Raw genomic sequence first — 26,827 nt, forward strand, 5'->3', positions numbered from 1 at the left:
AAGCCAGCTGGGTTTGCACATCTGAACGCCAGCCCCAGCCTCCCAGGGTGACTCCTAATGCCCGGATGTTGCAGACCAACCCTATTCGTTTTAACCCCTTATCACCCAGCCACGTCAGCTGCGCAGCAACACGCCATTAGCCTTCAGTTGCTATGGGGCTGTAGCGCCAGAGGGGTCCGGGCTGGAAATGGGGAGCAGCCACAGAAATGGCTTCAGCTAAATGAGGATGTTGAACGCCACAGGAGAGGCTGCTCCCAGCTTTGCTGCTGCTTCTGTTATTATTCAGGGCCCACCCCGTGCGGGGCAGACGGCTGAGCTCTTACCAGGTCGGCAGCCGCCTTGACGGCCTCCTGCAGCCCGTAGAGCTTCCCCGCCACCAGGAACACCCCAGCGGTCCATACGGCACAGGCCTCGTGCAGCCAGTGCTCCTGCGTGTCTCCCGCTGGCTCGGGCTGTGGGGGGGACTCGGCCTTGGTACATTCGTGCCGCCGGGGCTTTTCGGCTGCCTCCTCGCCCTCTGTCCTCTCGTCACAGCAGTAGCAGCTCTGCAGCCTTCGGAACACACCCCGGGGGCTGGAGCGCAGCATGCTCGGCTTGCCCGGCTCCGTGGCACCCTCCTGCCTGCCCGCCCTGCCGCCGGCTGCCCAGCCGCTCTCCGCCACCCCGCGGGGCCTCTCCGCTGCGCCGCCCTCCTCGCCCTCCGCCCGCGCTTTCTCCTTCAGCCGCGACTTCTTTTTGGGCAGGCAGTCCTCGGGGTAGTAGGGCCCGCAAAGGTCGCCCAGGTCCTTGTAGTTGGCGGGGCTGCGGCACAGGCAGCACACCAAGCAGGCCGCGCTCAGCGCCTTGGACACCACTGGCCCCAGGTGCATGGCGGAGGAGGCCGGCAGGGCGGCCCGCGGTCTGGGCACGGTGCTGGAGGGCCCCCGCTGCAGCCGGGCCTCGTCGCCAGGCGAGTTGATGACGGTGCAGGCGGTGGTGAAGTCGCCGCGCCGCTCTACGTGGACATAGGGAGCAAAGGGGGGGGCCCGGCTGTCGGCCCGCAGCCTTTTGCAGGAGATGTATTTGAGGCGGATCTCGGGCTCTGCAGGGTCTGGCAGCGGGGCTTGCTGGGCCGGCCGCCGCCGCTTGCCCCGGCTCTTGCAGCGCACCGGCACCGCTTTGGCTTTGCCGTGGCCCAAACGCTTGCGCTGCCGCTTGGAGTAGCCGTTGTAGTTGGCGTGGTTGGCCCGTGGCTTTGCCCCCCGCGCCGTCCCACCCGCCATTGGCCCATCGCCGCCCGCCACCTCCTTCTCCTCACTCTTTGGTTTCTTGCCCTCGTCCCCACCGCCCGGCCCGGCTGCACGCTCACGGGGTGACAGCGGCAGCGCGGGGCCGAGGGGTGCCTTGGCCATGCCCAGCGCCGCCGCTTTGCCCTTACGGTTCCTCTTCTTGGGCAGCAGCGCCATGTTCTTGGCCGCCACGGCCGAGCTGGGCTGTGCCCCAGCAGCCTGCACGCAGCCCTCGCTCTGCGAGCCGTCAGCACAGAGCTTCTTCCCGCTGCCCAGTTTCCCCTTCAGCGCTCTGCCATGAGGGTTCCGGCACAACTGCTCAGCCGGCGGCACGGCGGGTGCCTTCTGTGCCGCCGCCAGTTTGGGCAGCCGCGCATCACCCACCGCCGGGGCCACAGCACCGTGCTTCACCGCCCGCTCGCGCTCCGTCCCCGCCATGCTCAGCGAGGTGCCATAGGTGGCCGCCACCGTGGCCGCCGCCGCTGCCGTTTTGCAGGTGAACTTCTTCAGGTTGGGCGAGGTGATCTTCTGCACGATGGCCTCCAGCTTGAGGCCGCGGCCCTTGCGGGGAGGCAGCACTTTGGTCTTGGTGGCCTCCTGGAAGGCCGCCCGCGAGGTGATTTTGATACAGACGTCGGGGGCCTCCTTCACTGGGGGGGGTTTGGGGACAGCTTCGCCGGGGCTCTTGGGAGGCAGCTTTGCTTTCACCTTCTTGGCCACGGGCATCTTCTTGAAGAGGCTGTGGGGACCCTCCGGCTTCTCCTCCTTCACGCCGCCGCTGTTGCTGCGCAGGACGAGGTTCCTCTTCTTGGCAGGGATGGGGGAGATGAAGGTGGACTTCCTCTTCAGCGAGTGCAGGGGCCGCTCTGACATCTTGCCGCCCACCCCTGGCCCCGCCTTGGGCAGCTTCATCCTGGTGCCCACCTTTCCCTCCTTGTGGGGGCTGCCCGGGGGGGTCAACTTGAAGGCGGGTGGGAGGTGGTTGTTGGAGATGAGCTTTTTGGGTGCTTTGCAGTTCTTCAGTCGAACATCAGCCGCTCGCTTGCCCCGCCGCCTCTTTGTGTAGAAAACCTCCTGTGTCTTCGTCCGGGAGCGCAGGATCATCGAGCGCTGGTCCCTCTCCCCACCATCTGCCACATCCCCATCCGTCGGCCCTGGCCCCACCACCTCTTCAGCTGGCACCAAGCTGGACACCGTGATGGTGGCATCACCACCGGCGCTCTGGATGACCTTAGGGGCTGGCCGGCCGCTGCGCTTCCTAGCTTTGAAAGCCACCCGCTGCTTCACACCACATGCTGGCTTCTTGCCCATCTTCTCCTGGTGCATTGGTGCCTTCAGCCCCTCCAGTGGGGCTGGGGCACGGGGCTCAGCGAGGGCGGTGAAGGAGCGGGTGCACATGCGTGCCGGCAAGCCCTCCGCTGCAAACCTGGGCGTCTGGCTGTGCACATTCTTGCTCAGCATCTCCCCTTGTCCGTCCGGCCCCACGCACAGTGCTGGCAGCTCACTGAAGGGGCTCGGCACTGCATTGCCAGCACTGTCCTCCTCCGGCAGCCGGCAGTGGATCCTTTTGTTGCGGAGGTTCTTGCCCCGTGAGACAGGCTCTGTTTTCACCAATGCATTTTCAGGTGCCGGTTGCGTCTTCACCCCAAGTGACAAAACAGGTTCAGAGTCTACTGCTTCCGGGTGGGACTTCTCTACTCCCCCACTCTCCTCCTCAGGCTGGATGTGGGGCAGGGAGGATTTGAACCAGCTCTTCACCTTGGTCTCCGTGCCCACTGCTGGGCCCAGCAGGATGATGGACTGACCGGAGAGACGCGCCGAGGGCACAGAACTCTCCTTCTCTACTGTGCTGACGGTCTCCTCGGCAGACATGGGCACCTCGCTGGCAGACAGCACGGCGGGTATCTCCGGGGGCTTGGGAGGTGAGGCAGCGTAGGGCACCGACTTCTGCTCCGTGCCCGCCAGCTCGCAGAGTGAGGAGTACTCCTCCACTTCCAAGTCCGACTCCTTCAGCTCCGGTGATGAGATCATAGGGATCTCACTGAAGTCCCCAGCTGTGCAGCAGTGCCGCGTGTCCTGCAGCCACCTCTCACTGTCCACCTTCGTGGCCTCATCGTAGGTCAGCGTCTCCTCCTCTTCCTCCTCCATCGCCTGCTGGCCAAAGTCCCGGGTCGTCTCACTCTTGTCTGGCTGCTCGCCATCACACAGGTCCAAGCCACAAGCATTTTTTTTCTCCTTGCAGGACCCTCCCATTTTGCTGGGGAAGAGGCCTTTGGGGAGGTCAGAGGCTTGCAGGCCTGAGCCCAGCTCCTTCCACCTGAGGCACGCCTCGCCCAGGTTCTCCTCTGGCCACTCAAAGTGCTCCATGGCATTTTCAGAGCCCACCGAGTTGGCTGTGGTGTTCGAATAGCAGCTGAAGCCGGAGGCCCCTGCACTGGAAGTAGCAGCTGGGACGCTGGGCTTGGAGTTGAAAGCCAACGGGCCCGCATCCTTAAGTGTGTCCTTGGTCTCGGTGGCCGCAAACTCCACCTGGGGACCCTCGTACACCTCGTCCCCAAAGTCCTTCCCCGTGCTGCCCCCCGAAGCCTTGTCCATCTTGAGGGGCTCAGTGAGGGTGCTGGAGTCACCCTGGCTGGGCCATGAGCCCTTCACCATGGAGTCCAGGCATGGCCGGTGGTTCTCCAGCTGGAAGGGGGATTTTGTGGCCTCCTTGCTCAACATGGGTGAATTGGGCCAGGCTTTGTCCTCCTTCTCATTGATGGCGTCCTGCAGGACGATGATCTCGGAGGCCAGCTCCTCCTGGGACAGTGCACTGAGCAGCAGCCGGGGACAGTCCCGCTCGTTGGTCACATACTTGGTGAAAGACTCCAGGGGCAGGCTGGCATGGATGCTCTGGAAGGAGTCATCCGATTTGGTGGACATATCATCTGGGGAGGTGACAGAGCACGTGGACACCGACTCGGGCTTTGCCTTGGAGTTGCTGTTGACACGGGCAGGGCTGCGGTTCTGGTTGCAGTACAGGAAGCTCCTCTCCAGCTGGTCCTCCGAACCGCTCAGATAGTCAGCGTCCTGTGTCTCGGCGTGGACGGACTGCGGGGTGCTGAGTGGGTCCGACAGCGGGGTCCCAACCTGCTCTGCGGAGTACGTGCTGCTCTCTGGGCTGCAGTGCTGCCCCTTGAGTTGCTCAGGGGTCCTCGCTGGGGTCTTGATGCCCTTTTTCTGGGGCACGGCTGATTTGGAAAGCAGCAGCTGCTGGACGGTGTTGGAGATGTTCTCCACCTGGGAGGTGAGCGCCGTCAGGCTCTGCAGGCTCAGGTCTGACAGAAGGTTTTCAGGCAGTTTCTCCTTCGGCAAATTCTTGCAATTCCCAGATTGAGCATCCGGGCTCGTCCCGTCAGTGGGAGAGGGGTTGAGCAGCGGCATGAAATGGCTGTGGTCAGTGATGCCGGCCGGGAAGGCGCCGGCATTGAGCGGCTGCTGGCTGTACTGAAAGTTCTCCAGGTTGGGCATCAGGGGGGACGGCGTAGAGCTGTAGGATGGGGAGCGACCGACGGAGCGCGCTGGCGAGTGGCTGGCGCTGGGGCTGAAGGTTTGGTAGTACTGCTCCGGCGTGCGGACGGGCGGTGCGTCACTCTGGCAGTAGGTCTGCCCCGCTTGGTTGTAATGCTGATACTTGGCCAAGTTTTGGTAGTGGAGGCTCTCTGGGGCGTGATGCCTTCCCTGCAAGGGCTGAGGTTGGGGCTGAGGAGGCTGCGGGGGCTGCGGAGGCTGCGGCGGCGGCGGGGGCTGCGGGGGAGGCTGCGGGGGCTGCTCATAGCCGATGCGGTTGGGCTGGTAACCGTGCAGGTTGGGCACACGGGGGCCAGGGGCGAGGCTGGCGGCACTGCCCAGGGGCCGCTCCAGCGGCGGCTGCCCTGAAGGTGCCGTGCAGCTCTTGTAGGAATGCGCCGGCTGGCTGCCCCCTGGCACAGAGGAATAAGTGGAGGAGGCGGGGAAGGACTGTGAGTGCTGCCCAAAATGGGGGCTCTGTGAGAAGGGCATGGGCGAAGAGACGTCGTTGGGCAGCTTCTGCCTCTGCAGCTTGGGGTAGGGCAGCGCGGGCGGCTGCTGCTGCTGCTGCTGTGGGAAGTGAGTCCGGAAGGGCAGTGGGGCCGCTGCCGGCTCATGGTACGGCCGCCCTCCTGCTGCCGGCGACGTCTTCTTCATCAGGCTGTCCTCATACTTGGGCAGCGCCGGTGGCTGCCCGCCCCACGCCTGCAGGCTCTCGTCCCCCGAATAGCGCGCTGGGTAGGGGCTGTTCTCCTGCACAGCGTAATTGGAAAAGGCCGGCCTGCCTTGCAGCTGCTGCCCTGCTAATTGCTTGTTTCCCCGGTGGTATTTCTCCGCGGCGCTGTTCTCGTAGCCCGCGTATGGCAGTTGCTGCTGACTGTAGTACTCCTTCGCCACCAGCCTCTGCCGCTCGCAGTTCGGCCCTGCCTGACTTTGATGCCTGTAATTCTCCAGGCGTGATGTATCTTGTGAAGTCGGCTGGTAGCTCTGCTGGTTGCCATGGAAACCACACCTTTCTCGAAAGGACTGCATGGCGCGGGCTTGTTATCTGCGAAGAGAGAGAGGCGAGAATTCAAATGAAGCAGCGCCGCTGTGGAGGGCCGGGGAGCGCGGCCGCGTGCAGAGGGGACTGAGCTGCGGCACCGCAGGCATCGCCTCTGCTGCCAGGGCATGGCCTCGCTGCTACGGCCTCCCCTCGTGCTGCCGGGACCGCGGCACCTAACACTGCACTGCAACACCCTGCGTTGCCTTGTCTGGCATCGCGTCGCCCAGCATTGCATCACTTTGCAATGCATTGCATCACCTTGAAATGCATTGCTTGACATTGTCCTGCACCGTGCCACCTCCCATCGCTTCATCGCTTTGCATCACCTTGCATCGCATTGCCTGGTGTCACATCACCTTGTGTTGCATCGGTTTATATCACCCTGCATTGTCATCTTGCATTACATTGCTTTACATCAGCCTGCTCTGCATCACCTTGCTTTGCATCGCTTTACATTGCCCTGCATTGTCACCTTGCATTGCATTGCTATATGCTGCCCTGCACTGTCACCTTGCATTGCATCACTCTGCATCACATCGCATCGCTTTGTGTTGCATCACTCTGCATTGCATTGCCTTGCACTGCATTGCTTTACATCGCATTGCATTGCCACCTCACACTGCAATGCTTTATATTGTTCTGCACCACATCACTTCACATTGCATCGTTTTACCTTGCATCGCATCACTTTGCATTGCATCACCCTGCATCGCATCACTTTGCGTCGTCTTGCTCTGCATCACATCACCTTTCATTGAATTGCTTTACACCACCCTGCACTGTCACCTTGCATTGCATCGCTCTGCATCACATCACCTTGCCTTGCACCACTTTATCGCCCTGCACTGTCACCTTGCATCGCATCACTCTCCATCGCATCACCTTGCCTTGCATCGCCCTGCACCAGCCCCCATCTCAGCAGCTGGCCCTGCATCACGTCTCATTGCCCTGCATCGCATCACACTGCATCGCCCTGCATCACCCTGCACCATCCTCCAGCATATCTCCCCACGTCACATCGCCCCGCATTGCATCCTGAGGGCTGGGGGTTGCCTGGGGGTCCTGCTGCCTCCTCTCGCCCTACAGCGAGCTTCTTCCCCACCTACCACAGCTTCACAGGGTGGAAGCCCCTTCCCAGCCATGACCTGCAGGGTGCCACCACCCCAAAGCTCTGCTGGGTCCCCTCGTGTTCTCTGTGCTCCACGCACCCACAGCCCATCGCTCCACAAATCCCTTAAGGGGTAACCCTTCCTCCTGGAGCTGCCGGCACCCTGCGCATCCCCGCAAACACCCCGCTCATTGCCATTCTTTGTAATTATTGTGATAATTACTGGAGGCAGCAGCCTGGAGGGACAAGAACGCGGGGCTCTGCTGCAAGAAAAAACTCATTTCAACTTCCTGGGTCTGCCTGTCTGTGCCTGCAGCCGCCTCCCGCAGCCCCCCCTCCCCAGCCAATAACCCCAGCGCCGGTGCGATGCCATCTGGAAGCTGTCTGCTCCCGCCAGCAGCCGCCGATTAGCCGAGCGCTCAGCACAGCCGTCATTAAACGGCCCCATTTCCTCTCCCCGCCCGTGCGAGGTGCGGGGAAGCACCTGGGTCACCCTGCTTTGAGCTCACAGCGGGGCCCTGCGTGCTCAAGAAGAGATCCTATGTGGGGGATGCAACCTGCCCGACCCCAGCGGGTTGGAGGTGTGGGGTCCCCCTGTGATGTTGCTCCTGCAGTGACCCTGCTGCAGCCCATGCTGTCCCCTCCTCAAGGAGCTTAATAAATCATACCCAGCACCTGCCAGATGCTGAGCTCAGCACCGTGCCAAAATGCATCGAATCAGTGCAGATCCGGACTGCCCCTCTGCCCACAGCTCCCGTGTATGCACTTCATCAGTCCCACGCTGGCCTCAATTTCTGCAGTGTCCCATGAACAGCGTTCACATCTCACCACCTTTTTGGGGTTTCTCCACGCATGCAGGCATCTATTTCTGTATGGGAAGCTCTTGGGGACGCCTTGCAATGTTGCACCACTCCAGCACCCCAATCCCTCCCCCCATATCTCCACCCAGAGCCTCTTTCCCTTCTCTTTCCACCTCGCTGCTCCATTTTGCAGCTGCATTTCATGGCCCACACGGGCAGTGCACGTGGTAGGGCATATATCTCGGGGAACAGACAGCTCCATTAGGATCTGGTAAGCCTGCTGCTGGAGCCCCTAATGGTGAAGGGCTGTGGGGGCTGCCCTGTCCTGCTCCAAGGCCGGGGGGGGGGGACGGGGGCTGTGAGAACAAAGGAAGAAAATCAAAGCCAGGCTCTGGGGCAGCCCCGAGCAGCAGCAAGAGAATGAAAGGGAGAAAAGAGCCCCTAATGCCGCACATGGAAGTGGGTTTGAAAAATGGGATCGGACGGAGAAAATGCCGGGTTGGTGCTTTCAGGGGAGCCTTCCCCCTCCCTGCTCTTTTATTATTAATTATTATTACTTTTCCAGACAGCTGGGGCAATACCAGGCTGCACAAAGCACCTGGCGCGAGGGCACATGTGTAGGGTGAGGACGTGTGGGGGACACACATGTAGGATGCGCACATGTGCAGGGCATGCATGCATGTGGGGCTTGCACACGTTCAGGCTTTGCATTCATGCAGGGTGTGCAGTGCTGGGCACACAATTGGGTGTGCATGCATGGAAGCTCCTGGGGCAGCATTGTGCCCCAGCTCTGCATTGGTTCTCCATCTAGACTGAGCTCCCGGTGAGGTGCAGTGCCTGCAGCCCCGTGCTGTCGGGAGGCCGCACTGTGCCAGCAGCACTGGCCTATCTGGGGAGCTCGGGGCCACCTCTGCCCTGAGCTGTGCCGCAGCTTTGCAGGAGCAGGGACTGAGCAGATGTTGCTGCCTGATGTAGGCTGTTTCCGAGCAAGCGCTTTAATGGCATCAAATCAAGCTGTTGACAGCAGCAAGGTTAAGTCCCTTTGTAGGAGAGGGAGGAGGAAGTGGCTGCGTCCCCAGGGCTGTGCAGCGCTCCCTGCCACAGCCCCAAGGAAGGTGCCACCCCCCTCCAACGCTGCGGTGGGATCCATGTGGGGTCAGGGGGCTGCACTAAGCAGTCCTAAAAAGGCACTGCGGCTGCACATGGGGATTCTGACACAGTGCCCCAAGGGTGACCTCAGGAAGGGCTGTGTCTGTCAGAGGAGATGGGAATGGTGGGGACATCACAGTGCCTGGAGCCAGCATCGTCCTGCCTCTGCCACACACAGAGCCACACTCACATCTGGCTATGGCCACCTTGGAGCATTTCGTCCCCTCTGTCCCCAGAGACAGCCCAGATGGCCCCAGAGCTGCTAGAACAGCCCTGGGGTCACCCTCTGCGGTCCCACAGGACCCACAGCACCTCCCAGGGGCAGGTGCTGGACCTCTACCATGCAGTGATGCACGCAGCTGATGCAGTGCACAGGGCTGATGCTGCAGTGCATGGTGCTGATGCAGGGTGCTGTGCTGATGTTGCAGTGCATGGAGCTGACACAGTGCACAACACCAGGGCATGACACCATGCTCCCAGTCTGCCACAGACCCTCTGTGCAGACACCCGCCAGCACCGCAGCTCGCCGCCTGCCTCCTGCTCACGCAAGGCACTGCGTGGCTGTGTTTGCCTTCATTCTCACCCCCGCTCCCTCCTTCACTCTTTCCCACCCCCTCTCCCTGATGGCTGGCAGGCAAAAGGCACAGAGCACCATGAGGACCAGATCTGGAGACCTATAACACAACCCAAGAGCTTGGGAAGCACCCGGGACCCCCCCCAGCCCCACAGGACCGTGCCTGGGGGCCATTTCCCTGCCCACCCCCCCCAAGCTCCTCTGGTTCTCAGGCTCTGGCTTTTCTGATGCGACATCAACAAGGACTCAGCAACTAAAAATAGCAGTGCACGCTCACAGGGTAATGCTGTGCAATAGGAGCAGTGCTGCCCCGCGGAACCCCCCCACTCCGGACCCTGCTCCCAAATCCCCCCACCACCCCACCACAGCCTGGGGGGAGGAGGGGTCAGCCCCATAGAGCTGCTGGAGGAGGGGGGCTTCCCAGTGGATGCTTTCTTGGGGGAGAAAGTGCCTATCTAGGAGTGTCAGCTCCGGATTTGCTTAATTGTGAGCTGGTGGAGTTTAAAGAAACACTTTCTGGCAGGTTGCCACACCGCAAACTGCTTGGTATAATTTTATTATTAAGGGAGGAGAGAAAAAAGGGGAGAGAGGGAAGGGGGAAGGAAGGCAGCGGCGGAGCTCTGCACAGCGCTGGGAAGCGTCTGCAGGGGACATGGAGGTACTGCTCCAGGTGCACCCCCCTTCGGTGCACCCCTGAACACACCTCTTTTCCAACGCACCCCTTAATGCACCCCATTACCTACCCTGTATCCAATGGATCCTCCTTCAGTGCACCCCCTCTCCAGTTCATCCCATGTATGCACCCCCTCCGGTGCCCCCTTCCAACGCACTCTTCAACAAATCCTCACCCCAGTGCCCCCTTCATGCACCCTTTTTCCTCTGCACCCTTTTAATGCACTCTCGATGCAGCGCACCCCTTACCACATCCCTTTCCCAACGCACCCCATTAAAGCACCCCTCCTCCAAAGCACCCCATCGATCCCTCTCTCCCAATACCCCCTTCTAATGCCCCCCCATCTCCCACGCAAGCCCAAGGAAGGGGCACACACAGGGCAGCCCCCAGCCCCCTTCCCCCCTCCCCATCTCCCCGTGCCCCCCCGGCGCTCAGCGGAGCGCAGCAGCTGTTCCCTGCACACTTCACTTGCCCGCAGATGATGATAAATGGCGCTGGGGCTGCGCCGCCCATTGCGCGGGGGTGGGCGGATGCGGGCAGCCAGGAGGAGGGATGGGGTGCGCAGACCCCCCCTCCACCACCCCCCCCAGGACCGGCTGCTCCTCCCATCCGGCTGCTGGGGAATTCCCTGAGCAGGTCCCTCCCTGAACCCCCCCAGATGGAATTCCCATTGCAATGGGGTACAGCCTTCCCCATTTGGGGCACGCAGCCCATGAATCCCGCCCACACCCCTCTTTTTTTTTTCCCCCAGCTTTGCTCTGCTCCTCCCCAGTGAGGAATTTTGCTTGGGAAAAACACTGCCTGCAAACCTCACTCATGACTCAACGTTTCTGCTCCGCCACCGCTGCCAGGGGAAGCCCGCTGTCCCCCGGCCTCCCCTCCAGCCTGGAAATCCGGCTCAGCCCCCCCCCCCCCCCCACTTCCTCCATTCCCTCTTTTTTCCCTCCTTCATTTATTATTTTTTTCCCGTTGCTTTTTGCTTATCCCAGGGAGAAGGGCTCTTTGCAGCAAGCCGCCGCGTCTCTCCTTGCCCCTGCACGCTGCCAGCTGGCAAGAGAGGGCTTTGCAAAAAGAAAGGGATTAAAAACTAACATACAAGCAACCCCGAGACTCGCTGCAAAGCAGATGCTCCACCTGAGCTTCCCTGGGCAATGCCTCCTGCAAAGCAAACGAGCTCCGAAGACAAAATTCATGGCAGGGCCGAGCGCGCAGTGAGGGCGGCCGTGTGCTTATCGCTTCCCCCACCAACAGGATTGACATCAACCTTGAGGCGCTCACAGGAGAGAGGAAAACAAGTCGATGGCTGCACAGGAAATATGGCTGAGGTTAAAGAAGGACCTGGCCTGCCCCGCGCTGCAGACAAAAGCAAGGACAGCCAACGGGAGCCGTGCCGGGGGGGGTAACAGACAGATCTTCCCCAGCACTGCACTGCCCTTCAGCCAACCCGTCAGCCAACCCTATGCCAACCCTTCAAACTCAAAGCTTTACCCCAATCCTTCAGCCTCAAACCTGCATCCCCAACCCTTCAGCCAATCCTAAGCCAATCCTTCAGCCCCAGTGCTTCAGCTCCAACCCGTCAGCCAACCCTATGCCAATCCTTCTAACTCAAACCTTCAGCCCCAACCCTTCAGCCCCAACCAAGTGACCCGCATGAGTGAATCCCAGTGTTTGGGTTATTTCTGCTTTTTGCTGGGTGCTCCCGATTCCATCCCAATGCCTTCCTGGCACCACCCCAAATCCCACCTGGGTCTCATCCAGGTCCCATCCTAATCCCACCACGGTCCCATTTGGGATCCAACCTGATCCCACTCCGGTTCCATCCTGCCCTGTCCTGGTCCCATCCCAATGCCACTGCAGTCCCATCCTGGCCCCATTCCTGTCCCACCCCCACCTCACCCTAGCCCAATCCCAATCCCAGCCCCATCCCCATTGCCACGTGCCACATCCACCCACCAGGGCCACCTCCTGCAAGCAGCCAACAGCTGTGTAAGGAAGCACAAGGCGCCAGCACTTTCCTGAGTGACAGTGAGCAGCACCCAGCACCGATGCTTTTCTTGTTTTGATGGGATGGGGCAGAAGATGGTTCTGACAGGAGCTCCCCAGGCTGCTCGTGGGGTGGCCCCGCTGCCTTCACCCCTCTTACAGGGAGGAAAATAGAGAAAAAAGGGGTAAAACGAAATAAAAAAAATTGACATTTGATGTCGTATGATAAATTATCTCGGCATTATATGCTTCCCGTCTCCAAATCCCGAAGACAAACACGCAGGCAGGTTCGCCAGGAAAGCAGCTTTCCAAAGGCCGTCCTCCATTCCCCCATTATTGCCTCTGTCAATCATCGCCGCCGCGATCCTAACCTCTCGCACCCTGCAAAATCTGCCTGTTCCTTTTGTTCCTGCTGAAAACAGGGGGGGAGGAAAGGGGGAAGGGAGCGGAATTTGGGGCAGGGAACTTCCAAAAGGGATGATTAAGGAGTTAATCTGCCTGAAATAGATAAGGAGCTTAGAGCTGCTGGTATTTTACTGTCCAAGTTTGGATTCAGTGTGTCTTAAACACTGGCTGGAATGTACTTAGATATGACCAAAGTACATGTCCCCCCGAGGAATTACGAGGTTGCCAATTAGATTTGCTTCCCAGATTCACTCAAACCTTCACAAGCTTCTTCAGAGCAGGGAAATTGCTGCCTGTCCCCGGGGAGCAGGGGGAGGCGCGGAGACGCGCTGCCCTCCTTATGAATGAATAAATCACGGCGGCGCAGAGGCAGCAGGGGGGTTCGCGGCAGCACGGCGCTGCTGGAGGAGGAGAGCCGGGGAAGCCGTGGTGGGCACAGGGCATGGTGTGGTGGGGCTTCCCCTGGTGGGCGTGGGGCTGGGGGCTGCTGCGGTGGTGCTGGGGGCAGGAGCACGGAGCGAGGCAGGACAAAGAGAGGGGAAGGAGCTGTGGTTCTGAGCCTGGTGGTGTGCCACGCTGTGTTGTTCTGTGCCAAGCTGTGCCATGCCATGATGTGCCATGCCATGATGTGCCATGCCATGCCACACTGAGCCATGCCATGCCATTCCATGCTGTGCCATGCCATGATGTGCCATGCCATGCCACACTGAGCCATGCCATGCCATTCCATGCGGTGCCATGCCATAATGTGCCATGCCATGATGTGCCATGCCATGCCACACTGAGCCATGCCATGCCATTCCATGCTGTGCCATGCCATGATGTGCCATGCCATGATGTGCCATGCCATGCCACACTGAGCCATGCCATGCCATTCCATGCTGTGCCATGCCATGATGTGCCATGCCATGATGTGCCATGCCATGCCACACTGAGCCATGCCATGCCATTCCATGCTGTGCCATGCCATGATGTGCCATGCCATGCCACACTGAGCCATGCCATGCCATTCCATGCTGTGCCATGCCATGCTGTGCCATGCCATGCCACACTGAGCCATGCCATGCCATTCCATGCTGTGCCATGCCATGATGTGCCATGCCATGCCACACTGAGCCATGCCATGCCATTCCATGCTGTGCCATGCCATGCTGTGCCATGCCATGCTGTGCCATGCCATGATGTGCCATGCCATGCCATTCCATGCTGTGCCATGCCATAATGTGCCATGCCATGCCACACTGAGCCATGCCATGCCATTCCATGCTGTGCCATTCCACGCTGTGCCTTGCCATGCTGTGCCACGCTGTGCCGTGCCATCTCACTCTGCACCATGCTGGGTCACATTATGCCATGCCATGCTGTGCCATTCCATACCATGCCACATTGTGCCTTGCCGTGTTGTTCCACGCCATATTGTGCCATGCTGCACCATGCCATGCCATACCATGCTGTGTCACGCCATGATGTTACATGTCACACCACATCATGCCATGTCATGATGTACCATACCATGCCACACCATACCATGCCATGCCATACACACATGCACCAGGATAGCCCTATTGATCACCCCTAGGAGCAGCCCCACAGCACAACCCAGACAGGGAACCACCACCCAAAAAGCAAAGCCACCATCAGAAACAAGTCAAAGCAGCAACAAAAAGCACCCAGCTTCCAGCACAAAAGCACCCCTTTACCCTCATGTTAACAACACTGTTATTTGTAGCACTCCACAGCACACTGGTGTAAGCTGAGCAGAAGTATCATAGTCTGGGGGCAATGCAGCCCCATCAGAGAGGGGCGGGTGGCCCCCGAGCTGCTGGAGCAAAGTTGCAGGAACATCAGCTCGGGATGAAGAGTCCTGGTAACAGTTGCTATGTGAAACATTCAGAGGTGGAATTTACTGTCACAGTTAATAATAGATGAAGGTTTTAGAATGTTTGATGCTTTACATTTTAAGCCGTTTGATTTATAATGTTTCAGAAAAGGAGGGGATAAAGCAGGGGGGGAAAAGGCAGGAGGCAAATGGCAGCGTGTGGTAAACATGTGGGGATGGCCGGAGCTGAGACATGGAAGCATGGAAAGATGGGGCCCGACTGGGATTGATCCCCTCAGCCTCCAGAACGCATTGCCTTCCTTGTTGTTTTCTGTTTTCCTTAAATGGATGCATCTCTTCTCATTACTGACTTGCTGGCGCTGCGCTCCCTCGTGCAGGTGTACCTCAAGTGGCCTCCTGAAATAGCAGCACACTGTGCTGGTGGGGTGTGCTGATTGGGAACGCGGTGCCAAAACAAACAGAAGGGTCTCGCTCCCCTTCTGTGCCACTGCTGTGCTTGTATGAGGGCACACTGATGGCCCAGACCCTGCTGAGTTCTGTGCGCTGGTACTGCCTGAATGGAAGGATGCTGGGTGGAGAGATGAGGGATGGAGGGATGAGGGATGGAAAGGTGCAGGATGGGGTGAAGGGATGTTGGGTGGAGGGATGGGCTGGAGGGAATCTGCTTGAAAAAAGGTCACTGCAATCTCCTAAATGAGGATGTCCTCAGTGGGCTGATGCTCTCCATTCTCTAAAGGAGCGGAAAGGGATCCCTTGGTGCCCTGTGGTATCTCCTGAGGGGCTGTGAGGCTGTGCAGCACCAGGATGCTGTGGCCCACTGCTCTCCAGTTCCTTTCTCCAGCTTTTCCCAAGTCCTGCAGCATCCCAGCCCCAGCTTGAGAAATGAACACTCGATCAGAATTCAGTCCCCAGAATGGAACAGCAAGTGGCAGCAGGTGAGCACCCAGAACTGGGCAGAGAGCTCAGCAGAGTCCTAATCCAATGGGGAAAGGGAATAAGCCACGTTTTCTCCCTAGCAAGACTTGAAGCAACACAGAAGAGCCAGAGGAGCCCTGAACAGAGAGTGGGCAGCGCTCATGTGTCCCCAGCCTGATGTCCATGGGATGTCCCATACCCCAGAAAGCTCCGTGGCTGCCACCCGCACCCTGCACAGACACAGGAGGTGGCAGGGACACGTTCCTTGCTGCTCCCGCTGCCCCCACATCATCCCCACAGGGTTTGGCATTCCCACGGGTCTCGGGGCTGAGCGGCCCCATGATGTCTCAATTAGGGATTGTGCACCACCCGATTTACATATGCACAGCCCGTAAGGAGCGGAGTGTCACTTCTTTATAGGGCTCCTTTGACACATGGGGTAGCTTGCCTTAATGAGGGGGATATTCCACAAAGATCCGTTACTAATGGGCTTGAGGGCGGCGAGCAGACGCTTGCACAGCCACAGCCAGAGCCCAGCTGGGGTCCCACTGAGAGCCTGGAGGCTCAGCCCCCCCGCTGCCCCCACTGCGGATGGGTTTTGGGGCATTCCAATGGTTCCTTGGCATCACAGAGCAGCGTCACCTCCAGTCTTTGCTTGGCCAGAAAATCCATTTGCAGAGCCTACTGAGAGCAGGAGCCTCACATTTCAGCATGGCAGCCCTTTCACTCCTCCCCAAAACAGCCTCAGCAGCTCCAGGAGGAGCTCTCCAAGCCAGCAAAGGTCCAGCATCCCCAGTACATTGTGCTGTTTCCACTCCAAGCACCAAAAATATCGACATCCCCAACAATTAGCTGCAGGTCAGTTATCTCCAGGAGACCATATTCTCAAAATCCACACAATGGCCTTCAAACCCAAACCCTCATCCGATAGGTTCAGGGGCAGCTGTGCGTCCCTCCCTGCAGAGCCCAGATACGTGCAGCGCACGGATGCAGCCCCACTGCCAAGCCTGGACCCCCATTAGCAGGAGGTGCTCTGTGAGCCCCCCACCGGCTGCACGGCGTTGGCAGCACCGAGCGGAGCGTCCCAAGGCACTGTCACAAGGCATTAAGCGGCGGTGCTAAAAATAAGAGACGGCAAAAAAAAAATAAACAAGGAAACGGCAAAGCCCTGCCCACCCCCAGCTGGGGGCTTGGCTGGATTGGATTCCCTCCCTCCGCCCCCATATCACCCCGCACACCCTACTGGAGGGATCTGGTGGTGGTGGAGGGGATGAGGACATGGTCGGTGCCCAAGGTTGGAGTGGAGCCACGTGCCCGGCTGCAGGAGGATGGCTGGCGTTGGGCACCAGCTGGTGGGATGCAACGAGCAGCGCGTGTCCCACTGCCACCTCTTGTCCCTGCAGCTCCCTGGGGGTGTAAGCACACAGCGCTGCCCTCGCTCAGCCCCACAGCCTGGGGAGCACACTGGGCCCCACTGCCTGCCTGCACCCCATGTGGACATGGGGAATGCTGTCCCCACGCTCCTGGCTCGGGATGGAGTCCATGTCCGCAGCCAGAGCCGTGCGCCCGCCCCAGTGCCTGGGCTCCGGCTGGAATGAATGCATGCACATACCTCTGCCTCAGCATGTGTGTTTGCTCTTCTCTTCCGCGGCTGTGATTGATTAAAGGATCAGGGACATCTGAGAATGGAGGCAGCAGCGGCAGCAGCAGCAGCAGCTCCCTTTGGACTTGGAGAGCTTCCTTGCCTGCTGCTTGCTGCTGCCGTTGCCTGTCAGGCAGCTTTTAATCAAGGTTTGCTTATATCTGCAAAGGCCTTTCCCAGAGGGATGAAGGGAGGAAAAGAGGGGGGGAGAGTATATTAACATGCCAGCCACCCTCCCTCTGCCTCTCCTTTGTTTATGGAGAGGGTCAGTGCTTGGAAACGTCTGACGGGGACAGGGATGGCGCTTTGGGGGTGCTGGGGGGGCAGGCAGTGTGCTTGGGGATGGGGACAGCACATGGAGAGAGCAGGGCCTGGCAGCTTGGTGGCCCTAGGTGAGTGGGAGGTCTCTGGTGGGGGACATAGGGACCATCCCAGGTGTTCCCAAATGAGGTCTCAGCTCAGCATTATACATTAGCTGAGATCAGCACGGCGGGGAGAACCTAGGTGCTGCCATCTGTCCCCACCCCTGCAGAGGGACACGGTCCCTGTCAACCCTCTGTGCCACAACAGCCACAGCCAAGAGCCAAGAGGTGGCCTCATCCCCGTGTCCCATGTCCCTTCTGTCCCCAGCAGCAATCCTGGGGCTCCAACAGCACTGAACCCAAAGGGACCTCACAGGAGAACAAGGAAGGGTTTGGCCATGATGTTGGGATGCTAGCACTGCCCAACCCCAGCAGCACCCACGGATCACCTGCTCCAAGCACACACCACAGACTCCAGGTGCAGGGCACCCAGCCTGGCAATCTGGTGACCCCCAGCCCCGTCCTCTCTATGAGCACTGTCTGTCCCTGCTGCCATTCAAGCACATCGCACAGGCTCCCCGCGTTACCTTATGGCTCAGCTAATGACCTGCTGCAAGTACAACTTGAAAAACCGCACTCCTCGCCAGCCATTAAACTGGTTAGGACCAGCGGGTCATGCTTTATTGCTTTAATAACTGAGTTTATGAAAGGTCGTCTCATAACTGATAACATGCATAATTTTTGTAACTTAATTAATGCTGCTAATATACTGGAGTCTCCATCAGCTGCTGTTGCAACTGATGTGTAGTTTGCATCCCGAGCGGGTGAGCGCAACCCAGAGCTTGCTGTGCATCAAGGTGTGGGGATGCTCTGCAGCACATCCTCATCCCATCCCCGTGGTGCTGCAACTAAGAGCACGGCTTGCAGTGACTCCCTGGCTGCAAGGGAACTTCTATGAGCGTGCAGGAGTGGGGATCCCAGCTCCAAACCTGATCGGCCAATGCCTGCAGCAAAGCTATTTCTCTACGTGCCCACATGCTCAGCTGTTGGAGCCAAGGGTGCACGCACCTCCCAGGAGAGTTCTGCCCTAGGAAGGATCAATGCCTCTGCACCTTCAGCAAACTCCATCCCCACTGAGATGGGAATTGGGAAATGAGTTTTGCCTCGAGGAATAATTTGGGGCTGTGCCATGGCGGTTTCCCCCACTGACCCCACTTTTCCCAGTGATGCTGCTGGCACGGGGCAGCTCCTCAGTGCCACGTACCAGCCATGGCCCCACAGAGCTCAGTGTCAGCAAGCAGCCCCAGCACTGCATTTTTAAGGCCAACTTCTTCAACAAGAATGCATTTTTCTCATTAGGGAGAGGAAAAATATAAAGGCAAACAGCTTCTCCCCAGCACCCAAACGCACGCACACCTGGAGGGCTGCAAACAGAGGCAGTTCCAGGGAGCAGAGCCCTGCAAAAATGCTCCTGAATGGGAGCACATAGAGGAGCTGCAGCACACACAAGGAGCTGCAAATCCCAGCCCTGCACACTGCACTGTGCTGCTCCAGCTGCCTGCTTAGTTTTGCAAATTCTGGCTGCAAAAAGCCAACATGTCTGCTGCTGCTGCTGCTGCTGCATGGCAGTGATTGCTCAGCGCTGGTTATCGCCTGCCAGCACAGCGCTGCTGCACCGGGGCAATGCAGGTAGATAGATAATTTCCCAGCGAGTTTTCCAAGGCAGTGGGTGGAATCTGCTTGCGTGTGATTAGACAGCTTGGCTTTTTGTTTTCCTTCAGAGAGAAGGGGAAAAAAAAAAAATTAAAAAAAAAAAAAAAAAAAGAGAGGCATGAAATATGCAGCTTCCCATCCCCTCTGCCCTGCAACACAGCCCTGCACGCATCGCAGAGATGGTCCCTCCGGGACGCACAGCTTTGCCCACACTCTGAGCAATGATCCCGTGGAACGAGGCTGTGATCTGTCATCAATCACTGCGGGCGCTTCGCCCTCCCTTGCACGCTGCGAGAGCGAGCTCCTGGCTCCCAAAATCAAAGGGTGCAGAGTGGGAGGGGTGCTGGAGCCCTGCGTAGGGACGTGATGCGGGGAGCCCGTGTGCAGCCCCATGGTGGGAAAGGGAAGAGCCCAGCAGCACTGGGATCTGCAAGGTGGCATCAGGATAAGCTCCTCAGCAGCTCTGCCCTGCCAGGGAAGGCAATGGCTGGGTTGAAAGCCTGTGCTGCCCCTGGGGAGCTCAGCACAGCGTTCCCATCTCGCACGATCCCGTCCGTCCGTCCATCTGTCTGTCCACAAATACCAATTACGGTTTGGGAGAATGTATATCTGAGATGTGCAAATACAAAAGGCAGGAAATAAAAGTCATCTCTTACCGAAGAGGAGAGGTAACCATGACTACCTGGGACCTCATTTAAAACTGTGCCGGCCGCAGGCTAAAAGGCACCGCTTCCCATTGTTACACGCGTTTACGGAGTGCTTTGAAACCCCCGAGCCCCCCCAAAACCAGCTGGAAAGTACGGCTGGCAATGAGAAATGGGGCGGGGGGCGGGGAGGGGGGGTGATGGGCAAGCTATTTATTTCTGTTTGCAGGTTGGTTCCGCATTCCCCCCCACTACGTGAGCGCTGCAACTTCAAATGAGCATCGCAGATGGAGCTCCGGCGCTGGCACCACGTGGCCCCGTGGCACAGCCACGACCAGTGACCAACACCCACAGTGTGAGCGTGGCTACCATGTGCCCAGGGCTTGGTAGCCACCGGTGCCGGCCCCGCCGCAGCGTCTGCTTCCCCACAGGGCCAACTGGGGCATTTTCTGCTTTTTTCTTTCCGAGCAGGGGAACAACAAATGGTGAGGAGTGAGTGATGGATCGCCCGTCTGCGTGCACAAACGCCCTTTGATCGGGGATGTGAATGGGGCATTGAGGAGCGGGCCGCTCCCAGCCTGGGAAGGACGCGGCATCCCAAAGCGCTGCGGTTGTGCCACGTGGCTCCTGAGCTGCCCTCAGCTCTGAGCTTTTGAGGACCCTTTAGGAACGTCCCCACAGGGCCGAGGCACGGCGATCCATCGGGTGATGGATGGTCCCAGCTCCAAGCTTGGCATGTGAGCAGTGGGACGCATGGATTTCCTACCCGTGTATCAAGGACGGGTCAGCGCCAGACGGTGCCACAGCGATGCCCCACTGGAACACCCACACGTCACTGCAGTAACAAACTGAGGGCTCAGTGTGGGGTGTGCCCCTGTGCTGGGCTATGGGGAGCCCATTGGGATGGCACAGAACCCACTGTCTCTGCACTCTGCAAATCCTCGTCCTGTGAAAGCATCATATAATGCTTCTCTGGGGTAGGGAATGGTGCTGCTGGGGCTGGGGTAACGGGGGTGAGGTCATGGCATGAATGTGAGCTCACAGAACTGCGCATGCTGGGTGAGCAGGCACAATCCATGGCCCAAATCTCGGGCCACAGCACCGGGCTGCAGGCGGGTGCCCAAGGCAGGAATTATGGTCGGTACAAAAGACAATGACAGTGAATCTTGTTACTGGCTTTTCAACAAACGTAATTCCTTTTTATTAGAAAATTAAAGGGTATGAAAAGCTTTCCAAGGCTGAAGAGCTGAAATGTGCTTTCATAAAATATGCGGCATCTGATAAAACGGATTTGCTGTCTGCCTGCCCCGCTGCCTCCCTTCCTGCTGCTTTCCCCCTTCTGCCAAAGCACTGACCCCACTCTGCCCCACATCCCTAAATGGGAGCACTGAGCCCACGGGGACCACAACACAGCCCCCCAACTCTTGTATGCAACAGCACCAGTCTCTAATTTTTTCAGCTGAACAGAGCTCTGAATGGCAGTTTATCCCCTCTGGGGCTGCAGGTTACAACTGCTGACCCAACCCACCCCTAGCCCTAACTCCCTAACCATCACCCAGCCAGACCACACAGCAGTTATGGGAAGGTAATGAGAGGTGATAACGGGCAGCCAGGGCACTAAGGTAACCCGAGGTATGTCATCTCTTCCTTTTCATGTTTCCTTCTCCAGGTTTTCCACCGCCCCCATGGCCCAAACCAGCCGGGCAGGATCATGGGCACACAGAGCGCCATAGTACCAGGGCAACAGTGCAGCCCCATCCCTGCATCTCGTGTGGGCACAGCACATCTCCACGGAGGGCTTTTAGCTGCGGTGCTGGGACTGATCATGGAGACAGCACCGTGACACCGTGGTGACCGTCACCTTACGCTGGCAGAGACGCAGGGAGGCGGCACAGCAGAGCGGCTAATCCCAGCTCCATCGCCAAGCGACTCCATAGAGACACCTGGATGACCCAGGGCTGGGTGCAGGATGCCTCCAGCCCGGCCATGAGGGCAGGATGGCAGCACCGGCGCTGAGAGCGCGGCACGGCGCGTCCCGGTGTGCCCCCTCCAAGCATCACCGCCCCGCAGCCATCGTCCCCTCCCGCTCGGCGCCCGCGTGCCGGCGATTACCGCAGGAAGAGCTGTAACGCTACAGCGAGCCTCGGCGCTCAGCCCCGCTACAAATCAGGGTCAGGCAGCAGCGCTGTTCGACAGAACCCGCCACGACGTGCTCCTGCTCCTAATGCCTTCCCCGGCGCACAGCAGGGACACGGAGCAGAGCGAGACGGGGCCGAGCGCGGCCCCCGGGGGTGTTTTCTCTTCTGTTTGCTCCGGTTTTACCTTTCCACAGCTGCGAATGTGGTTACAACACGTTTGCCGTGCCTATTTTTAGAGCTGCACGTCGTTTCTTCTCCATCGTGAGACAGGAAATGCTGACGGGACCGATGGCTGCGGGGCCATTCGCTCCTCCCCGGATGGTGCCTTCGAGCAGCACCGTGCTCGCATCCTGCGCCTCCACTGCAACCAACAGGGGGAGAAGCCCCCAGCCCTCCAGCTCTTTGCTATCCACATAGAACCAGGAGAGTGTGGCAAGCCCGCTGTGCCTCAGTTTCCCCAATGCAAGCCTTAGAGTAGAGACAAACCCATCAGCACGGACGGCGATGCAGCAGCACCGGGCATGGGGCTGTGCGCTGCCTTCCCCAAGCGTTTCCCCATTGCCACCATCCCACAAACCCACATATGCAAAGAAACAATCCGGAGCCGCCGAGCTCCATCCCCCAAGCCGCGTGCCGCCGCCCGTGCCTGGCTCTGAGCGCGGTGTCGGCAGCCAGCGAGCGCGGCCGTGCGGGTACCCGCTGTTTGAATGTCAACACCTCATTTATACATCTTGATTGGCTCTCATCAGCCATGCTGTGTTACACCTGATTGCTCCGAGCCGGCGCGGGGTGCCAGACTGCAGCGCGTAATTTCATTTAATTGGCCCTCCATCCCAAGCAAAATAGAGGAAGAAAGAAACAATAAAGCATCCTCCTCTCCTAAAAGCCATTCAAATTGATGCATTTTTTCGGGTTGTTTTCCCTTTGCAGGTTGGAGGGCTGTGGAAGTCCCCCCGGCGGCGCCGGTTCCCGTGTGCCCTCATTGCGCCCGCTCTCCCACGCGTGTCACGCTCGCCTGTGCTCCTTCTCCTGCACGTTCTAGCAAACCACTGAGGCTGAAATTTCAATTAAGAAAGAGAAATAATTACCCGCCGCTCCACATTTCCTCTAAAATGGTAGCCAATGCCAGCCAGCCGAGTCATCGCCTCCCGCTGCGGCTTGGCGCGCGCCGGCGGGCTGCCGTCCCAGTGACATTTTCAGGATAACACCGGTGGCTGAAGTCTGGCCCCAGGCCACAGCTCTGCTTGGGTTCACCCCACTGGGGTTGCAAAGGGCCCAAAACCTGCTTGGAGGGATGCTGCAGCATTCTACAGGCATCCCTTCTCGTCAGACAGCCCAAATAGTTGGGGTATCTCCAGGCCCAAGCCATGACCCCACTGTATGTCCCTGTGGTCTGTCCCAGCCAGTGCACCCAGAGGTGCATGCAGATGCATCCATCAGGAGTGAGCCACACACAAAAGGGCTCCTGCCCAGGATGGTTCCCAAGGAAGGTTCATCACACCGGGTGAGGGAAGAAGCAGCACTCAGTTTTTAGCACCTTGCAGGGCTACAGTTCCCATTTCACATGCAGTGCCTCTCCTGCTCCATCCACCAAGCACCCCAGGTGCTCAAGCAAGAAAACGGCAGCAGAACGATGCTAGGGGGAAACGGGTGCTCCCTGCCCCCAGACAGATACAAATGTGCCCCTGCCCAGCAACTCCACGGTAATCTGCTTGTGCTATCATGTGCTACAGGAGCTCTACCTTGAATGAATAGTAATTACGCTCCGACAGCCCCAGCTGCCTGAGGAGCTCAGTGAGTGCTGCAGGGATTAATGCTGCTGAGGAACAAGGTGGAGTGGGGGGCTCAGTATGCCCCAAACCCAACCAACCGCAGAACCCCACTGCTTTACCCTCTGCCACCAACAAGGACGGCACCTCATCCTCGCTGGATCTGCACACTCTCCTTCCCCTAAACCCATGGGACCAGGAGAAGGAGGAATACAAAAGCTGGCAGCCCCGTGACCCCCCAGTGCAGCGATCACAAGAGCAGGAAAGCAGCAACCTCAGGCTGCAGATTAGCCCTGCAGTGCACAGGGAGGCAGCAGCCCCCCCCCCACGCTCAGCATCTCACTGGGGACCACCCAAGCAGCCCCACATCCACCCTTATTCTCACCCCACTGTTCCAGGGGGTCAGAGCCCAGGGGAGGGTCTCTGCCCAAATTGCAGTGCTCTCCCATGGACCACATTCCCTGCTTTTCATGGAGGAGACCTGAGCTGGCCGGCAGCCCCCACTCTGCCTCTGTGTCCCTCCCAACAGACACACTCCCAGCACAGCTTCCAGGCCTTCACCCCTTCTGCAGTGGTGATTTACGCCCTCTGACCGAGCTCCCCCTTTTAAATCAGGCTGATCAATAGCACAATCAGACAATCCTTTTAAGAAACTATCTCATCCGATCCTTCCAGCCAATGATCCCTGCTCTGAGCTGCTCTCAGACACGTCGCACTGGGGCAGGGGGAGCAAGAAAAGCCATGGAGGCAAAATTGGGTTTCCCCAGTCAATGCAAACCCTCCTGATGCACAGGGGTAGAGATCCAGAAATGCCAACCACTTGATGCCAAAAGCCATCACACCACAGCCCCCTACGGCACCCCCATGTCATCCCATAAGCTATGGGGACCCCATCTGGTTGGGAAGAAGTGGTGAACTGATCCCACCAAGTTCCAGAAGGGCTCTACCGACACTGGCTGCATTTCCACTGAACTGCAAAGCACTGGGTTAACCAGCAGAGAGAGAAGCATCAGAGAACACTTTACATCTTCAAAGTAAATCAGCTCCTGGAACAGACGCGCACGGTGGCTGAGTGCCCCCTACTCCTTTGTGTGCACATGGCTTTTGGCATTTATTGCGCTGCTGGAGAACGATGCTGTGCTCTCACCTTGGGGCTGTCCCTCACCCCCTTGTCCCCATTGCCATGGGGGGCCCGCATGCCACCCCCATGTCCCCATCCCCATCCTGGAGCTGACACTGGAGGCAGGATGGTGGCTCAGCACCCGGCAGTGCCTTTGGGGCTGGTGACAGTCATGGTGAAGGACATGCTCTGATAGGACTACGCTCTGCTCCAGAGAACGCAGCCGGTGAGAGGCAGTGGTGTTAATGCTCTACAGCTGCTCTACTGCTCTACAGCTCCTACAGCTCTGGTCATGGTGAAGGACGTGCTTCTACAGGACTAATGGGGTCGAGGCTACAGCACGATGCTGAAGGACGGCGCGCGGAGATGACGAGCCAGGGCTGGCCCATCGAGTACCCAACAGTGAATATTTGTAACTAGTTTTTCTCCTCTGTTTCATCTCCATGCACACTCACCACCTGGAAGCACAGCTCCGATGGGACCCACACAAGAGCACGCCCAGCACACAGCACAGAGCTGCCCCTCAGTCCCTCTGCATGACCACCACCACCAAACGTGGATGGGAAACCCATCCCAGCCACAGCTGAGCACCGGGTGCAGGTTTCAGTCACTGCCACGGTGCAGTGGGGGCACCCCATTACAGCAACCCCCGTGGTGCATGCGATAGAACAGATCTGTGCAGACTGACAGTGCGCTGGCACCAAGGATGCAAGCAGTTGGGATTTTCTCTCCGTTCCAGCACTCGGGTATGGTGCAGCCATGGCACCCCCACAGGTTTCCATCAAGGCAGGAATCCACACACGAGACCTTGAGCCAAGTGGACATCCGAGGGATCTCCACCAACATCACAGAGCTGTGGCTGACCCACGAGCCTTCTGAACAGTGCAGAGATGGCCATGTGCTGGCACAGGATAGGGACCTGTCCTTTGGGGATCTCCGGGTATTGCGCCAGCCGTCCCCATTTTTCTCCCTTCGCTTGGGATAAAATGAGGGTGAGATGGGTTTGGGAGGAAGCAGGAATTGCCTTCTGCCATTTCCAGTCTTTGATAGGCAAGTGGGATGCAAGCAGAAATAACTCAATCAAGGCAGTGCAATTTTTAATTAATTTGTGGAGCCCTTCGCCAGCTGATCGCCTTGGAGACAAAAGGGAGGACTCTCCTTTAAGACTGGTGTGTGCCTGGTACTCTGAGCCTCCCCTTTTCACCAGTGCATCTCTGGTCTTGAAAGCAGCACAAAAGGAAGAATTCCTTGATCTTTTGCCTTGTCTTTTGCTAAGACACACGAGGGGGAGCTGGGCTGGATTCTTTTTCGTCGTTGTTTTTAAGGATTTTTTTCTCCTTTTTATTTTGGAGAACACAAGAAACCTCCTCTCCCAAAAAACGCACGCAGAGAGGGGTGGGAAAAAAGGGGGAAAAAAAAACCCAAAACAAACCCACAACCTCAAGCCAAAGAGCACAGAGCGTTTCCCTGCTCCGCCAACACCTCCTGCCCAGCCTGCTCCATCCCCAAGGGGAGGGAGTTGAAAGGTTCACGCTACATCAAGCGGTGAGTAATGCAGCGGGAGGCTCCTGCCGTGCTCAGGGACGGCCCCTCACCCCCCGCGCTGCCCCCAGCCCACAGGGGGGGTCATGCAGACCCCCCTCCCATCCCCGCTGCCTCTCCAAGTGCAAGTGCAATGCAGGAAGTTCTCAGCAGTGACTGACGCTGCAATTATTGCTGGTCGGCTGCAGGTTGGCTCTTGGCTCCATCCAGCATGGTGCTGAGATGGAGGAGATGTGCATGCCCTGACAGTGCGGTCTGCCTACCCCAAAAGGTGCCCGGGACCTTATTAGTTTATTTTGGGATGGTGAGGGGTGTGTGGGCTGGGTAAAGCTTCTCAGGCACCAAGCTCCTATTAAAGCCACAGAGTCACAGAATCACTGAGGTTGGAAAAGACCTCTACAATTCCAATCAGCCCAACCACCAACTCATCAGCACCATGCCGCCAAACCATGCCTCTAAAGAGAATCAATCACTATGATTGCAAAAGACCTCCAAGACCATGAAGTCCAACCATCAACCCGCCACCACCACGTCACCGAACCATGTCCCCAAAAGTCATCACAGGCAGCAGGAGCTCTGACACCAGAGCAGAACCAGAGCGCTCCTGGCAAAGCCCCCAGCGCAGGAGTTCCAGATCCTGCCCCAAGC

General features: G+C 58.6%; 1 protein-coding gene across 4 annotated transcripts in view; it reads right to left on the reverse strand.

Annotated features, from left to right (window-relative positions):
• RAI1 (retinoic acid induced 1) overlaps positions 1 to 26,827 on the reverse strand; it is a 60,423-nt gene that overhangs the window by 1,683 nt on the left and 31,913 nt on the right. For all 4 annotated transcript variants that reach the window (XM_048961540.1, XM_048961543.1, XM_048961539.1 and 1 more), the window contains exon 3: positions 324 to 5,865. In XM_048961540.1, coding sequence (XP_048817497.1) covers positions 324 to 5,849 — 5,526 coding nt within the window. In that variant the 5' untranslated portion in view covers positions 5,850 to 5,865. The remainder of the gene's footprint in view (positions 1 to 323; positions 5,866 to 26,827) is intronic.

Source organism: Lagopus muta, chromosome 15 (genome assembly GCF_023343835.1).
Source record: "Lagopus muta isolate bLagMut1 chromosome 15, bLagMut1 primary, whole genome shotgun sequence".
Lineage (NCBI taxonomy): Eukaryota > Metazoa > Chordata > Aves > Galliformes > Phasianidae > Lagopus > Lagopus muta.